General features: G+C 41.6%; 1 protein-coding gene across 2 annotated transcripts; it reads left to right on the plus strand.

Annotated features, from left to right (window-relative positions):
• Positions 1–1059: 1059 nt before the first annotated feature.
• On the plus strand, positions 1060–15606 carry NFIL3 (nuclear factor, interleukin 3 regulated). 2 transcript variants are annotated; one of them, XM_059492820.1, is made up of 3 exons: positions 1815–2026; positions 2162–2552; positions 11617–15606. In XM_059492820.1, exon 3 carries the CDS (start codon positions 11808–11810, stop codon positions 13179–13181), a length of 1374 nt encoding a protein of 457 aa, XP_059348803.1. In that variant the 5' UTR covers positions 1815–2026; positions 2162–2552; positions 11617–11807; the 3' UTR covers positions 13182–15606. The 2 variants fall into 2 exon arrangements, with proteins under 2 accessions (XP_059348802.1, XP_059348803.1); XM_059492819.1 differs by lacking the exons at positions 1815–2026; positions 2162–2552 and adding an exon at positions 1060–1225.
• Positions 15607–17063: the final 1457 nt, after the last annotated feature.

Here is a 17063-nt window from a genome sequence, read left to right on the forward strand (position 1 = left end):
GTGAGGACAAAAAAGGAAGAAGATACATATCTCACACCCAATCAAACGTGTGGTTTCAAACCCATTGTGGGATAAGAACTGGATTTCTTGCTGGCAATGTGTCACTTTCTAAAACGGAGGTTACAGGGGGCAAAGCAGCAGCAGGCTCGGCACGGCCTCTCCGCTCACCGTGAGGCAAGGCTCGGGTTGCGGGGACGGGGGCTGCTGCCGGGGATCGCCGCGGCAGGGACACGGCACCCAGCTTCTCCCAAGTGCGTCCCCGCCTCGGCGCTGCCGGCTCGGAGGCGAGGGCGGAGATGAAGCAACGCCACCGAAATCCTTCAGCCTTGACGGCCACGGAGGCCGGCGGACAAACCTCGGCGCCCGCGGAGCCCGGGCCAGGCGGTGCCCCGGCAAGGCCGCCACGGGTTCCTTCCCCCTTGCCATTTCTCTCCTCCTCGTCCTTTTACGATTATCACCCCTGCTTTCCGCGAGTGTCAGCAGCGGTAGCGCGACCCGCCGCCGGACCGCCCGTGCGCGTGTCGAGGCGGCGGGTACGCGCCTCGGGAGCGTGGCTCCCGCGTCCTTGTTCGATGGCGCGGGGACGACGGGTGCGAGGGCTCGGTTCCCGCAAGCCACGCAGACACACCCCCGTAACGCCGGGCACCCCGGCACCGCGGCGGGAACCGAGGCGGCGGCGGGAGCCGAGGCGGCGGCGGCGGCGCGGGGCGGGGAGGCGGCGCTCGGGCCCCGCCGCGCCGAGCGGAGGCGCCGCGCCCCAGCGGGCGGAGGCTGCGCGGGGCGAGCGCCCCCCAGCGCGCTGCGGCCGTGCCGGTTACGTAAGCGCGGGCACCCCCCGCGCCGCCCCCCCGCCCCCGCCGGCAGTTATGCAATCGCAGCACACAGACCTACTGTACCGCGCGCCGCCCCGCGCACCGCCCCGCCCCGCCCCCCAGCGCTCCCATTGGTCCGCTCCCGGCGGCGCTCGGCGCCGATTGGCCGGTCGCGGCCGCCAGTCACGGCGCGGCGCGGCCGGCATGCGGGCTATGAGCCCCGCGCCGCGCAGCCCTGACCTACTAACACACATCCCTCCGCGCCGCCGCCGCGCGCTCCCGCCCGCCGCTCCGCCGCCGCCCGCACGGCGCGGCACCGCACCGCGCCCGCTCCGCTCCGCCGCCCTCCCGCCCGCCTAACCCGAGGACCGGCGCGGGGCGAGGAATGCTCTGCGCTCCGCGGTGCGCTGCAGGTAGGAGGGAAGGCGCGCGTACAAAGTTGGGGTGCCCGCCCGGTGCTTCTCTCTAGCTTCGGGCGGGGGTCGGCTGCTGCTTATGGGGAGCCCAGCCGGCTCCGGCCGCCGCCGGGCGGGGAAGGGTCCGTCGGCAGCCCCGTTCTGCGCGGCGACGGGCGGCTCGGCGGAGGGGTGGTGGCGCGGGAGGCAGCCCGGGAGATGCCGGCCGACGGCTCTCGCTCTCGGGGCGTGCTCGTTGCTGGCGTGCCGCGCTGCCCCCGGCGTGTCCTCGCAGCGAGCCCCGGGCAGCGCCGCCGGAGCGGTTCTCCCGCGTTGCATAATGTGCCGGTGGGGAGCGGAGCTGTCGCGGCGGACGCCGTGCGGGGCGGAGGGCTGGGTCCCGGGCAGCGCCCGCCGTGCCTCGGCCACAAAACCACCGGGAGCTGCTGCCGGAGCCCGCCGGCCAGAGCCGGTCCTCCTTCGGGCGGCGTAGCGGCATGTTGCCTGCGGGCAGTCGGGATCAATGGCAGCGGCCCGGGACCGGGGCTGCGCTTGTCTCAGCCAGCCCTTTCCGTCACTTTTGTCGCTGTTTTTTAGGCGCTGCGGGACCGATCGCATAATAGTTCCTGGAAATGTTGCATTATGTAACCACAAAATATGCTGGCAGCGGGGCTGGGAAGAGGGAGCTAATTATGCGATTTTATAATCTCCCTACAAAGAAACTAGGACAATCTCGCCCCGAAAAAAAAAGCCCCCCCCAAACCCGTAACTGTAACAGGTTTTGTTAAAGTGTGTTTATTAAGGGAAGTAGACAACTGGGTAAGTGGGGAGGCGAGGCGCGCTCGCCGGCTGCGTGCCGGGTGCCTTAAAACGAGATTTGTGTTGGGTCTATATTTAGCCCCTTCGCGTTTTAGCAATTGTGGCTTCATGTGCTATTTCTGGTCTTTTCTCCAGAGCCGTGCGTGTGTAAGACGTTCGAGGCATTTGCTCGGATTTTTAACTCTACGCCTTCGGAGGCGTTTTAGATCAGGCTGTATTTATTTTTTTGAGGGAAGGCGTTTCGCCTAGACGCCGTGGCATCTCTCCGGTACGGGCTTTCAGTGGGGAAAAAAAAAAAAAGGAAAAATAATTTTTAAAAAACGAACCAAACAAGACAACAGACCAAAACAAACCAAACAAGAACGGCTTAATTTAAGGAAGAAAGGCGTTTACGGGAGATCTCAGCCGCGCTGGAGGGGAGAGGCAGAGCCGTCCCGGCCGTGCCTTGACGGGCTGGGGGCCAGGTGCCGCGGGCCCCCGCGGGGCAGCAGCGGAGCCGGGCTCCGGGGGCGGCCGCCGCTAGTAGGTCAGTGTGACAGACCCGATGGGCGGTGGAGCGCAGCGGGTGCGCGGAGCCCGACGAGTCCCTCCGCCCTCTCCTCCCTGAGGCTGGCGGGGGTCGCCGCTGCCTCCCTTCCCCGGCGGCCGACGGGGCGCGGCGGCGGCGGGCGAGCGAGGGCTGGGGGCGCTGGCGCTCCCCCTCAGCCCTTTGTTCTGGGCTGGGGCGGCGGCGGCGGCGGGGGGGCGGCGGGCTGGCAGCGCGGGGCCGAGCGGGCCGGGGCCATGCGCCGCCGGTCACGTAGGGGGCCGCGGGCCCAGCCTTTGTGGCGGGCGCGGTGCGGGGCCCGCTGTGGGCGCCGTGCCTGCGCAGCTCGGGCCGCACCGCGCCCCGCGGAGCGTCCCCACCCCGCTGCCCATCACCCCGCGGTGCCACCGCCGCCCGCAGGCGGGGATCGCCAGACAAAGGCCCGCGCAGGTAGGCACGAGCTGAGCGTTTTCTGTCGTTTCTTACGTAACGAACGATAACAACATCGTAAAGGGGGGAAAAAAAAATCGTCATTGCCCAATTCTGTATTTTTTTTCCCAAGTCAGTTTGGCGTCGCAGTGGCTGTATGTTTTGTACTCTGGGCCAGCTTGTGCTGTGTCCTCGATAGGAGCATATCTTGAAAGTTGCTGACGAAAACTTGCCTTTCAAGATGAGGTGATACTTATTTTTAATTTTTTTTTTAATTTTTAATTACTAAAACGGTTCTCCAATACGTGAAACTAACATCACCGTGCTTCTGACCAAAAACCTCCCAAATGAGTACCCCAGCCACAGGCTTTCTGTCCATTGTACCTGCTATATAAAGTAGCAGCAAAGTATGTAAAAATGTAATATTCTCGGTAACTGCATAAACTTTTCTGCTACTTGATTGTCGAGGCCAAGTACAGCCTTGGCAGTGAGGCTCTTTTGGAGTTACTGTTGGTGTTAAAAACAACCCCTTTTTTTTTTTTTTTTTTTGTTCTTGTCCTTGTAACTTGAATGATTGCACTTAGTTTCGTTATGTTTGCTCCAGTGTGTATGTAACCTACTTTGAGTTATCTTTGCCCTCTTCAGTAATTAATTAAATCCAGAGTCTTGCTTGAGATATTGCTATGTGCATTGATTTTATGGTCCTTATTCAATCAAAATGTTGACTTTGATGGGAAACTCGAATGAACAAGGATGTGGTGTTTTGGCCCAAAAACCTGATTTAAACCGACAAGTTCAAGTTCTACTGAATAAGGATTGTTAATAACACTGGCACTAACAGTTGCTGTTACAAAAGTTCTCACTTTGTAGATGTCTTTGACTGTTAAAATGCTAATAAGCTTTAGAATATTCTGCTTCCACTTTAATTTACTTTATATTTTTAAATCGTGCTCCAAAGGACCCTTAACTAGCTTTCAAAATATCCAGCTTCCTGAATTTGCATCCAAAGCCTCAAGTTTCTGCTGTTTTGGTGGGCGTTGTTTTGCTTTTTGTTTTGAGGTTTGAGGTGGGAATTTTTTGTTTTTTGTTTTTGAGAAACTGATGTGAAGGTGTCAAGAAGCTAAGAGTCTTCCCATGGGCAGTATGAACTTACATGACCTCCAAACAGCTTATCTCCTTCCTTAAGAAGGAACAGTATTTGCCTTGCTTTGGATGAAATGTATAGAACATACAGACATTCTGTCTATTGCAATAGAGTCAAAAGAGAGTCTGAGAAAGAACTCAGCACCATGCTGCTTTTTTCCACTCCTTTATCTTGGAATAAAACTCTTAAATAAAATAAACCTTTAACTCATTTCAAATTGACTTATTTTAACAAATAGTTATGCAAACTAGGCTTATGCAATAGTTTTTTTCCAGACGGCAATCTCACTGCTGTTATAACATCACTGTGATGCAATAATATGAACAATAAAATCCTCTGTTTGAGTCTTATTACACACTGTTAAGCAATGTATCTGACTCATCAGCTTAATTGACTCTTCTAGGTGACCTTGCCATGATCATTACAGCCACTTATGAGATATAAATGTGCTTAGGCTGTGTAATAGAAAAAAAATGCAAATACATGGCCAATCCTGCAGTCCAATCTAAAAGAAAATGACAATTGATTTCCGTGTTAGTATTTTACAGTATTAAAGTCTTACCTTACAGTATTTGAAAACATTTTTTTGGTAGCTACAAGATAATGTAACTGTTAATACTCGTGATAAGCATGACTGTCAAAAACAAGATTGTGTAAACAAGGGAATACTTAGTCTTGACTAAAAATGTGGTAAAAGCTGTGCTATTAAAAAATTGTATTATAAAGTAGATCTGAAATAAATCTAAAGCCATCTTCGTACCTTGTGGTTTTTCCTAATTCACTTGTTGAATTGATCCTTGTCCAAAATAGCATACTATGAGATTCAATTTTTTGACATATATTAAATATATATTCTATTAGAAAAAAGGCCTTATTTAGATATGGCTTTTTCCCCTTTCTTGAGTTGCTCCACCTGGGTGTAATTTTCAGTGTGTCCTGCAGTATTTGAATAATTAACCAGTTTTTGCTATAGAGGTGTCTGCACAATAGCTGACAATATAGATGCCAGTGCTGCAAGACTTCTCTTTGCAAGTGGAATGCAATCCAACAAAGAAAATAATGCTCAGCATGGGCAGTGGTCTGGACCATCTCACAGAATTGGAGCTCTAAAGATTGCTATTTCTCTGCTCTGTCTGCTGTGAGTGGTAGATAACAGCAATTTACAGCTAGCATTTATTTTATATATTTACTTCAGTTGTTATATAACAAGATGCACGTTTAGAGCATCAGCAGGGATTAATTGACATAATTCTGCTGCCTTTAAATAGAGCCATATAAATTTAGGTCAGCTGAAGGTCTGGTCCATGGTTGGCATTTTAAGAACACAACTCAATAATAGAAAGCTATTTGTTGTCAGAATAATTAATATTTGATTTTATGGGATTTTTTTTAAATGGTTTGTAACTAAGGGAAACCTGAGATTGTATTTCTAGAAGATGGTTGCTATTAAGTTATAGCTTTTCTTAGTCTAGTTCTTCCTGCTGTCAAGTAGCTATTGAAATGAGAAACATACTGACATAGTATTGTAACTTCAGTAACAGTTGTTTCTACTGAGGCTTTATTAAAATACTGGAAAGTGATATGGTATTATTAAATTGCATATTTACATGTGTATACTATATATATATTATATATATGGAATTAAATATTTACCCAAGATATATTTATTTCCTCTTCAGTTTTAAGTTTTTACCTGGTGCTGTCAGTAATATTCTTAGATCTTGTTTTTCACCATTTGAACCAGAGCAATAAATAGCTTGTTTTGGGAAACGTGAACAGATCTGGGAGAATCATACTGTCTTCACAAGGAAATAAAAGAAAATTTGGGGCAAATTTGCATTTATTAAGCTTCACTGGCCTTTTCTGAATAACAGCTACCCTTAATGTACGTTTTGTGCTCTCCAAGTAGAAATTTTATTTCTGTAATTTACCTTCAGTAAGCAGGCCATACTTTAATGAGTTAATTTGTAGTTATTAAGATAAACTGTAACTTAAGTAATTTTTCTAACAAAGAAAGCCTTTTGTGAAAATTACATATGACATCAGCTTTCTGCGTACAACGTGGAGTTGGGTAATATGAATTTGCAATAGTATTTCAAGTTCCATGATAATCTCACTTACTTTTTCTTTAAATTTGATTGAACAGTGCCATAATAAATGATTTTGGATGTGTCCGATGGAATATATTTTGTGGGCATATTCCATTTTTTCCCTTCAATGACACGATCAACATTTTAGCAAAAGTGGGTCATCTTGTACAAAGTTATCATCATCAGTGTTCCACTGACCTAATTACACACTGGTCCTGAAACAGTAAGCACTTAGGATGTCCATAAAGGAGAAGGAAACTGCATACAGGAGCAATACTTCTGTATTTCTTCATGCTGTTGTCACATATTCGTGGTCCCCATGCATATTACTAAGTAACAGCAGAAATTGGTGGCAATATTCCTATTGTAAATGCTCTTCCCCTTTGTGACTGCACATAACCTGTCCATCATAGTATAAAATGCAGCCACCTAGATTTTCTCAAAAAGTTTTAACTTCATTTGGTCATCGTTGTCTAGACCCTCTGGCCCACAGATCTATCCCAGGGATATCACTATTTCAGTGTATCCAGCATAAAAGCTTTTCTTCAACAGGAACATGAATTCACAAACTGTTACAGGTAATGGGCAAGGAGGAGTTCAGTGGAGATTGGAAAGACCCTGGATTTCTGGATTATGACAGGTGCAGAGTTTCATGGCATAATTTTTGTCCGTGGAAAGCAGTAGAGGTAGAGTATCTCCAAAATTTTTCAGCAGTGTTTAGGGAGACTGTGCATGCACTACCTGAGCTTAAACTCAGCTTCCTGTCCCATGTGTGTGATGAAAATGATATTTTTTCTATACCTCATAAAAGTATTGAGATAGATAGCATCTGGTTTTTGAATACTTTGAAGAAAAAGTGCAAGATATATCTTTCAATTTTCCAAAATTTGGATGGCAAACTGGTAACTTTTGAATCTATGAACAATTTCTGTAGTAGTTTATCTGGTATGCAGCCAGATTTTCTAAATTGATAAACTGGGGCAGAAGGATGGCAGTAATATAATTAAAGATACCTATGCAAAACATGGAAAACATCAACTGAAAATAAGCAAGGACATTAAGACTAGCGTAATTGTTTTTCTAGAGTGTGCCATATAGTGGTGGTGATGATAGAAGCATGGTTTTTTTCCTAGAACAAAAGAAGCTATACATAACTGTTATTTTCTTCCATTTTTAAGGACTGATATATATTCCTTTTGTAGACACAATGATACAAAACTGAATTGTGTTTGAGCATCCAATGCTAGAAATGGGATTTCATTTAGTGTGATAGAATCGCTATCGAAACGCTAGAGCTGTACAAATAAACAGTCATTTTATCCTAGGATAGGTTTGAAAAATTATGCTTGGAAATAGCTTGAATTATTTTGCTAAATATAATTGAAAGCATGCAGTTACTCTATGGAGAAGCTTAGGTACATGAGGAGGCCCCCATACATTCTCTAAAACAGAAATTATTTATGTAACTAAATTACACATACGAGAGCAAGCTTGTGGCCTTGTCCTCCAAACTTTGAGACCTTTCCATTATTACAGTGTGATTATGTAAATCCTCAGGATCAGATCTTGAATGTGCCATGTTGTCACTTCAGAATTTTTTGGAGTCCCATAATATTTGTGGTTTCTGCGTGCATAATTTTTTGCTTCAATAGCATGAGTCCTATAAAACAGTCTCATTAATACTTGGAGCTGTGATTGTATTCTGCTTCTGCTGAAGTCAATGGCAAAATTGCTGGGGGAGCAAAACTGGCTTTGTAATTAAGTTAATAGGGTCGAGTGTTATTACATCGTAGAATTGGCACTCAATGCCATTAACATCAACCAACCAAATGTTGGTTTTATAACACTTTATGAGGGAGTGATAAAGCAATTGAAAAATTAATCATAAGGGAAAATATTGGAATTTGAAATGTAGTCAGAGGAATCATTACAGTTCATTAATTTATGTTTAAATACTCATGTTTTCCAATGGAATTATAAAATGTAAGTGAAGTGAAGGGAAATGGCTGGTTCCATGGAAGGCATGTTGCCATTATCATCAGATGGAATTTAATTTGTTTACAGATTTCAGCATTGGGCCGATCCACATGAAGAAGTATTATTAAACAAGGGTTTTCACTCCTGTTTGTAAAACCACAGTTCCAGTCACCATAATAAAAGTGCTCAAGAAATACAGAAAGTTAAAGATCTTTCATTGTTTGGTTTATTGACAAAAGTCATGGCATTAGGTGCAACCGCATAAATAGCAAACCTGTATGACTGTGTCAGTGGGTTACATGTCTGTCTTGACAGCTTTACTGATGGACTCTGGCAGAGAGCAAAGTTGAATATTGCATGCAAAAACATGGTTGTTTTGATACATGCTTAATATTTGCTGTGGATTGCATGCTACTTACATTCTGTCTGTTTGTGCCAGGAACAATGTGTACAGGAGGGAGACTGGCCAACACAGGAGTTAGCAGTGCTACAGTGAGCAGATTGAGCCATTCCAGCGCACAGTCTGCAGATGTCCTGTGGAACAAGGGACGTGAACTCTGCAGCTGGTTGGGCTAGGTTCAGCTCAGTGCCAGTCTTAGGCTTGCAGGAGGATATTTGGACATGCAGTTGAGTTTTTATCTGTCAATATGGTCATATTGATGAACTATGTCATTAGTCTACATTCACTTAGGGAAAAAACAACCCACAATCCAGAAACTCTTTTGCTAATTATTATTACCATTATTAGTATTTTTCCTAGACCACAGTGTTGGACAAACACTGAAGTGGAACAGCTTTGAGCTGGAGACCATACTGATAGACACGGTCCAAATTCTTACCCTGGTACAATCTTGTTCAAGACTAAACATTGCTTTTATATCTCATGGAAATAAAAGATGGGAATATTACAGGTGAAGAAAAAAAGTATTTAATCGGTGTAGGTATGGTTTTGTTCTCCTAAAATATCCAGTGAATCTATAAGTACTTCCTTGCTTATGCTACTATTTCAAGTAAGTGTAGACGTTTTAGGCTCTATGGCATGTATATATATATATATATATATATATATACATATATATATGTGTGTGTGTGTAAGTGTGTGTGTGTGGTAATAATAATGATGACATGCATATTAGTGTGTGTTTTCTGGGAGAACAAATATTTTTATTTGAGTGTATCTCTCTGATATTGTCAAATTCAGTAAGAGATGTGCCCTGATAAGGGCATGAAATTTCACAAAAGTTGCTTTGAGCACTCTTTGCTTAGGTGAGAGTTGGCTGAAATATATAGTAAGAGACAAGTAATGATTTCATAGGTATTGATTACATGCTACAATTTCCTGCTGCATGCTGTGGAATGTGTGTGCTACTGGTACAGGTGAATACAGTGATAGTAGTGGAGACTGTAGTAGTCCCAGTTCTACAGGATAATGAAATTAAATCCCAGTATTCTATTAGTGTAAAATGATGCTACAGAGGCTGAATATTCTACAAACGTGACAAAAGGTCAAGTGGCCTTGTCTTCTCTCTTTTTTTGTTGTTTTAAAGTTTCAGCGATGATTTTTTGAAGTGTTGAGTTACACTATGTTTAAAATTATATGCATATTAATTAAATAATTGATTCCCTGAATCAGTGAAGTGGACAAAATGTCTATACACCTACTTCAGCAAATCAAACTGTACTGAAGATTTGGAGAAACAGATGTTGCTTTGCTGTAGGGTTCATTTTTATTTTTAAACCTGATCCAGCTCCTTCAGTCTTGACAGAAAGCTCCCTTTTGACTCCAATTGAAATTTTGGATCAGGGTCTAGCTATGTAACTGTTTGTGTACTAGAGGTACATTTCTTCTTTTCAAACATGACAATTTGTGGTGCTGCTTTTGCATTAAATTATTAGATGATGTCTTTGGTGTGGTAGGTGTCTAAATCGTTTTTTCATTAGGGCTGTATTATCAAAGACAAATAGTTACATGTCAGTAATTAACCATGGATTTTAGGAAGTTCTACTTAGTTGTTCTATTAAATGTGTTAATTTTTTCATGACAGAAGAATTGGAATGGTTTGATGGAACAGAACCCAACTTGAAACCTTAGTCTTTATGACCCTGCTTAATTGTTACTGCATCACTCATTCCACTTTGCCTTCTGTAAAAGACAAGAAAAACTGGCAGAATAAAATTAATTAACTCTTTTATAACTTTCTTGACTGATAATGTTACAATTAGTTTCATCAGTCATTGTAAAAACATTCCCAGTAAATAGAGACATTAATCTGAAATGGCTGAGTATTTAATATTTTTGTTTGTTTTCTGGTCATACAGACAAGAATGATTGCTGACTTGATAGCCAGTTTACAAAAGCACTTGGCATACTACATTCTTTTCACCAGGAACATGATTGACTGTAGAAAATTATATACTAAGAAGCTGTGTATAAGATCAAGACCAAGTGATCTTAGCATTTTTGCATTAAAAGGCACTAAATAAGACAAAGGCCAATATAAACTCTTAAGTTCAAATTTAATGATTAAAATGTCTGAAGCTAAAGGTTAAGCTAATTTTTATTTGTTAACAATAACACTTCTGGGTCTAAACTTTTACTTCAATGTGAATACTGTTTCCTGGAGGTGTGCATGCCTCAATGGTATTAAACTTAACTTTGACACTTTACAACTATTTGTCACACGCAAATTTTTAATTAAATGTATTTTTCAATATGGATTTTAACATTTTCTTTGTAAGATACTAAAAAATTATATAATTTAAAAAATATTTTTAGTTAATTACTTTCCCAAATTATGAGTGTGAACTTGCTAGTTAGAATTAATATGATGGATACAAACACTTATAAATATGTGTATATATTTATAGGATTCAAAAGCAGCAATTAAATGCATTATAGATAAGCATTGGATGATGGATAGTGGTGGTACTTTAACACAATAGAAAGCAATCCTTCTTCTCTAAATCAGCTTACATTATTTTTAATCCTTGAAGGACCCAAATATATAGCATTTCTAAGTCATACACCACAGCTGTTTTCAGAAGAGATGCTTTAATGTGGAGCAGGATACTTTGCAATGCTGCTCATCATCATGCTTCATGTCCTGCAGTTTAAAGTGTTGTAAGGTTTTAGTTTGGCCAGTGATGTCATGGAAGATTCTGTGACAGCATTACTGTAGGGCCAAAATTCAAATGTTTTTTAATTGATTCTTCCTTGGATCATATAATATTTGTTTTGGAAACAAATCTGCTACCTCTAGGTGTCATGAAATTTAGAATATCTGTAGTTTCAGTGTTGAGCTGTGTTCATATCACAGCAGGTTTAATGAACTAAATTCTTGTATAAAATATTTGTCAATAGCTATTTCTGTGTGTTTTGATCCAGAAGTTCCTAAATAGTAATAAAATTCTCTATTTATTTCAGGCTTTTAAGAAGATTCCCTTTGAATCTGCTAAGAAAATTGGTTCTAGAGAGACTTTTGTCTGAGATTATGAAAGAAAAGGAAGAATGTGTGTGGATTTAAAATTTCTTTATTTATCAAGTTGTGGAGTGAGAAGTACTGGGGAGATAGCTTGCTCTGTTGCTTATTGTAGATCTTCTACAAATTGTTTCTGATGCAGCTGAGAAAAATGCAGACCCTTAAAAAGGAGCACGGACCTGTTGACACAAGTGGCAATGTGGACAAAATCATGGTACTTAAGTCGACCTTAGCAGAAGTATCTGAAGAATTGTCTACAAATGAAGATATACTACTTACTGAAGCAAGTAGTGGAAAGAGCAAATCTTCAGCTTGCCGGAGAAAGCGAGAATTCATTCCAGATGAAAAGAAAGATGCTATGTATTGGGAGAAAAGGCGGAAAAATAATGAAGCTGCCAAAAGATCTCGTGAAAAGCGACGACTGAATGACCTTGTCTTAGAGAACAAACTAATTGCACTGGGAGAAGAGAATGCCACTTTGAAGGCAGAGCTGCTTTCATTGAAGTTAAAGTTTGGTTTAATTAGTTCTGCGGCCTATGCCCAAGAGATACAGAAACTCAGTAGCTCAACAACTGTGTATTTTCAAGATTATCAGAGTTCCAAATCAAATATTAACTCATTTGTAGATGAACATGAACCATCTATAGTTGGTAGCAGTTGTATTTCTGTCATTAAACATTCTCCTCAAAGTTCAATGTCTGATGTATCTGAAACATCAACTGTAGAGCATACCCAACCAAATCGTATACAAAACAACTGTAGAAGTCCCGAAAATAAGTTCCAGATTATAAAGCAGGAGCCCATGGAATTAGAGAGAGAACCAAGAGATGACAGAGGTTCATATAAAGCATCCATATATCCAAACTACATGGGCGCTACCTTTAATGTGTACTCACATTCTCCTCCTCTCTTGCAAGTTAATAGGTCCTCCAGTAATTCCCCGAGAACGTCAGAAACTGATGATGGTGTAGTTGGAAAGTCATCTGATGGAGAAGATGAACAGCAGGTTCCTAAGGGTCCAATTCATTCCCCAGTTGAACATAAAAATGTTCATGCAACAGTTAAAGTTCCAGAAGTGAATTCTTCAGCTTTGCCTCACAAACTTCGAATCAAAGCCAAAGCCATGCAAGTTAAAGTGGAAGCAATGGATAATGACTATGATGCCACGCAGAAGTTGTCGTCACCCATTGACATGTCCTCAAAAAGACATTTTGAGCTTGAAAAACACGGTGCGCAAAACTTGGTGCATTCTTCTCACACTCCTTTCTCGGTTCAAGTGACTAATATCCAAGACTGGTCACTTAAACCAGAACTCTGGCATCAGAAGGAACTCAACGTTAAAATTCAGAGTGGTTGCAAAACTGGAGTTGTTGAAATAAAAGACAATATCTACAATGTCTCTGAGTCAGAGAATCTCTATTTGAAGCAGGGCATAGCAAACTTATCTGCAGAGGTTGCTTCACTTAAAAGACTTATAACTACACAAATCTCTGCATCAGACTCTGGTTAATTTACTACTGAAAAAAGGCTTATTGTTTCAAAGGATGTCATTTGCAGTAGATCAATATGTTTTGTATGATGCTGAATTTTCACTGGACTTGTGATGTCATTTCACTGTAATGTTCACATAATGTCTGATTGATGTCTTTTTGTGCACAAATTATTATGAAGACTAGGTTGTGCTATGATCACTATGCCTTGAGTATAGTCAAGTAGCCTGTACAAAGGCTGTATATAGTGGACTTTAATTTCTTTTTGTTCTACTACAAAGCGTGCAAGTTACCAGTTACAATAAAATATTGGTGACAAACATAGAACATTTACTCCAGTTCAGTTGATTTTATGAACTTGTAAATAAGTTGTTAATTAAAAAACTGGGTTTTTTCTTACACTGTGCTCAGCTTCACTTACATTTTTGGTTTTTGCAGCCTAACAACCAAATTACAATTTACAACATGTGTAATCCTTCTGGCCACCTTTTTCCTTAACATGTTTTTTAGAAGAGAAGTAAAGTGAATATTTATAAATGAAACAGTACCAATTTATAGCCTTAGCCTTCTTTAACTTATTTCTTAGTAGAAATTAACCAAAAGCCCTGCAAATTCTAACCCAGTAACTAATATCAACAACCTTTTTTTTTTCTCCTTCAATCTCAAATGAGACAGTAATGAGTTTCCTGAATGTTTTAGTGTGACAAACAATTTTTCAATATTATAACTTGGTGTTTTAAGTGAAATGAGTTAAATCAGATTTGTGCATCTGCAAAGTTTTCAGAGCCTTGCAGTGACACAATTGGACAGCACCATCTCTGCCAAGGGGTGGCTTGCATCTGCAAGGGGTGCAGGCATGGAAAGTCAACCCCTCTTGCATACCAGCATTCTGTCCCTGGCAGACCATGGGCCACCTGTACATGAAGTATAAGGCTACTGGATTTGTAAACTCTGAGCTCAGCTAGGTAAATACTTACACAAAGGCTAGGCAATAGCAGTTGCAGAGTTAAAGATCATCTGCTATTTTTGTTCCCAGAATGGGACATAATGCAATTATGCATGAAGTAAGTCTTGCCAGCAATTTGTCCCTGGTTTCAATGGCTTAATTAACTGAACTGGAATACCTTGGCTTGCTAAAGGGCATTTTGCAAGAGCTTCTGAGATGTAAAATAGAGGCTGTGTGAAGAACTGCGCAATCTAGACACTGCTAGCCCCTTACAACTTATACGGATGATGAGTTCTTCACTTGATGACTGGACAGGGCTGTGGTGCTCTTTGTCTTTCAGAAGAGCCATTGAACCATGGAGTCTAGAATTGTATCACATATCCTTGGTTCGGCTTACCAAAATCTTTCATTTTAAAACTAAAATTAATTCATAAACAGTGCATAAACTTGGCAGAGGTTCTTTTCATGATACTTCCCTCTTCTTTTAACGTACTAATAAATCAGACTAACAAATAAGCTTTTTCTGAAAAGGCTTTTTATTAATTGCCACACTGTATAATGAATTGAACCTTTCCATAGGCTTAAAATACTAATTAACAAAACAATATGTAGGTATTGTTTTTTTAAATTAATACTTGACTTGAGTGAGAGGAAGTTTGTCAATTTTTTGGGGATATGAAGAGGAGTCTGAGTCACTCCTGATAGCTCTGAAGCTTGGTCCAGCAGTCAAGGCAATGGCAGAACTCCCTGATGTCAGTGAGGACAGGATTTGATTCTGTGCCTTTTCAGGAACTGATGATTCAGTTGTGTTCTGGGAGGACCTTCGCACAGAAATCACTGGTACTTTCTGAGCTTTTTTGAGCCTTCTAACTGCTGTGCTGTATTTGTGGCATTCAGAGTTGATAAACTGCTATTCTTTTTTCATGCCTTAATAATACAATAGACCCCATAGCTGGGCTCTGTATGTATTTGGTAATTAACATAGATGACATTTCAATGTTACTGAAAATAAGCTCAGGATTATTGCATGAAATGTAAAAATTTGCATTGAATGATGGGGATATGAAACACGAGGCAGTTATGGCTACTGTCTCCTTGCTTGCTAAGTATCTTCTGTAAGCAACAATAAAATTCTTTAAATATTTTGCATATTATTTATCACATGTAATGTGTTCAAGGAGAGGACTTAAAACTCTCAGTGTTGCCATCAGTGTAAGCCTAGATCTATTGGGTTTTTTTCCATTTCTTGTTAGAATTGTTTGTCATAATGGAAGAATGTTGTCCTCTTTCTAGCTCATTATATATTTTGTGTATCTGTTTTGTGCAATTAATACTTAACAGTAATGATGTAGTTAATTTGTTGAAGGATGTCATTGCAAGAAAGTTATAGCATGGAGCTTAGGAGCACAATCAGATGTTATTTATACTCCCTTTATACCTTAGTGTTATGCTTCATTTGAAGAAAGAAATAAATAATTTGTCTTTTGTTCAAAACCAAATCTAACCTACCACATGCTTTTCTATTATGTTCATCATCATAGTCCAACACAGGGGCATTAATTTTGGTTGATGACCGATCTTCCCGAGCTGAAGTCGCTGTTTTTCCATCTTATACTTGGAATATCTTTCGCATACCTATTAAAGGTACAAACTGCAAGAGTGTGGGTGGTACATGCAAGGCCCCATTATTGGCTACAGCTGCTGCCTCTGAGCTGCTCAGTTGCAGTAACTGTGGTGTAGGTGGCCTCCTCATGCAGTGCCCTCACCCTGCTTGCCCAACTTTAGCCTGCTTCCCCTCGGGATGTGAAATGGGAAAGATGGAGTGTCAGTCGCCCTGTGGGGCTGGGGAGGGAGAGAGTGCAGTGGGACTGCCCTGCTCCAGCCCTCAGCTGGTACACAGATATCTAAGGGTACCTGACAGCTGTTCTCTTCCAACGGCCTTCCTTGCACTGCAGGAAACATGATCAGCTTCCATGGAAAAAGTATCCCTGGCTGGCCATCTAGTCTCTCAATGGGACATCAGAAGGTTGGTTTTGAGCACAAAATGGACTTTATCTAAGTGTGAATAAACTGGCAAAACATCCTCTAACTTACTAAAATTGTTGTAAACTCAGCAATTGACAAAACATGAAACATGGCAAAAGGGGAATCTTTCTCATTTTAGTGTCTTCAATTACAAATGTTAAGGAAGGCCACATACAGAAACTGGTAATTCTGAGACTTCTCAGTATAAATTCTCTGTAATGATAACTGTTAGTGTGAAGGGCTTCATGGAAAGTAAGAGAAGTCCGAAATGTGACTGTTGATTAGCGAGGTAAACTTTATCATAGTGATATCAACTGGTGGCTAATTACCAAAGCAAAGTGTGAATACAGCTTGTTCATTAAGTTTGCCTAACTTAATTGGGTATAAACACAGTAATATAGCCCCATGTTCTGTCAATGCCAATATATGCCCATACATAAACTGAGTCCAAATGTTATGATTTTCTGAATACTCTGAAATTTCTATCTTCAGTGAAACTTGCATATTGCATGGGATATATTTAAATTTTGTTAATATTCTGTACAGCCCAAAATGCCCTTGTTCAAGAACCTGAGACAGGTAACTGACAATTCCTGATTATTCTTCTCTTGTTATTTTCTCCCTAATGTCTATTTGGGTAGTTTATGAGACCTAAACCACATCTGTGAACTTAAATGCAAAATTGTGCAATAAACACATTCCTGAAGTTTGGTTAAAACAACCGCTAAAAATCTTTTCTACTTGCTAGTACATGAATATGCTGTTGAAAATTGTATACAGTGAATTTAGCAAGGAACTCTGAGAATACAATTAATATGGACTTTATTATTACTATATTGTTTGAAAAATACTTTGATAGTTTATTGCACAATACAAGACTGGTAACTACAAGAATGCAACAAAAGAATTTTTGGTATTTCTTGCATAAGAA

The sequence above is a fragment of the Ammospiza nelsoni genome, chromosome Z, assembly GCF_027579445.1.
Source record: "Ammospiza nelsoni isolate bAmmNel1 chromosome Z, bAmmNel1.pri, whole genome shotgun sequence".
In the NCBI taxonomy this organism is placed as follows: Eukaryota; Metazoa; Chordata; class Aves; order Passeriformes; family Passerellidae; genus Ammospiza; species Ammospiza nelsoni.

Coding starts and splice junctions, on each gene's coding strand:
- NFIL3 (XM_059492819.1), top strand. CDS start 11,808: ATGCAGCTGAGAAAAATGCAGACCCTTAAAAAGGAGCACGGACCTGTT.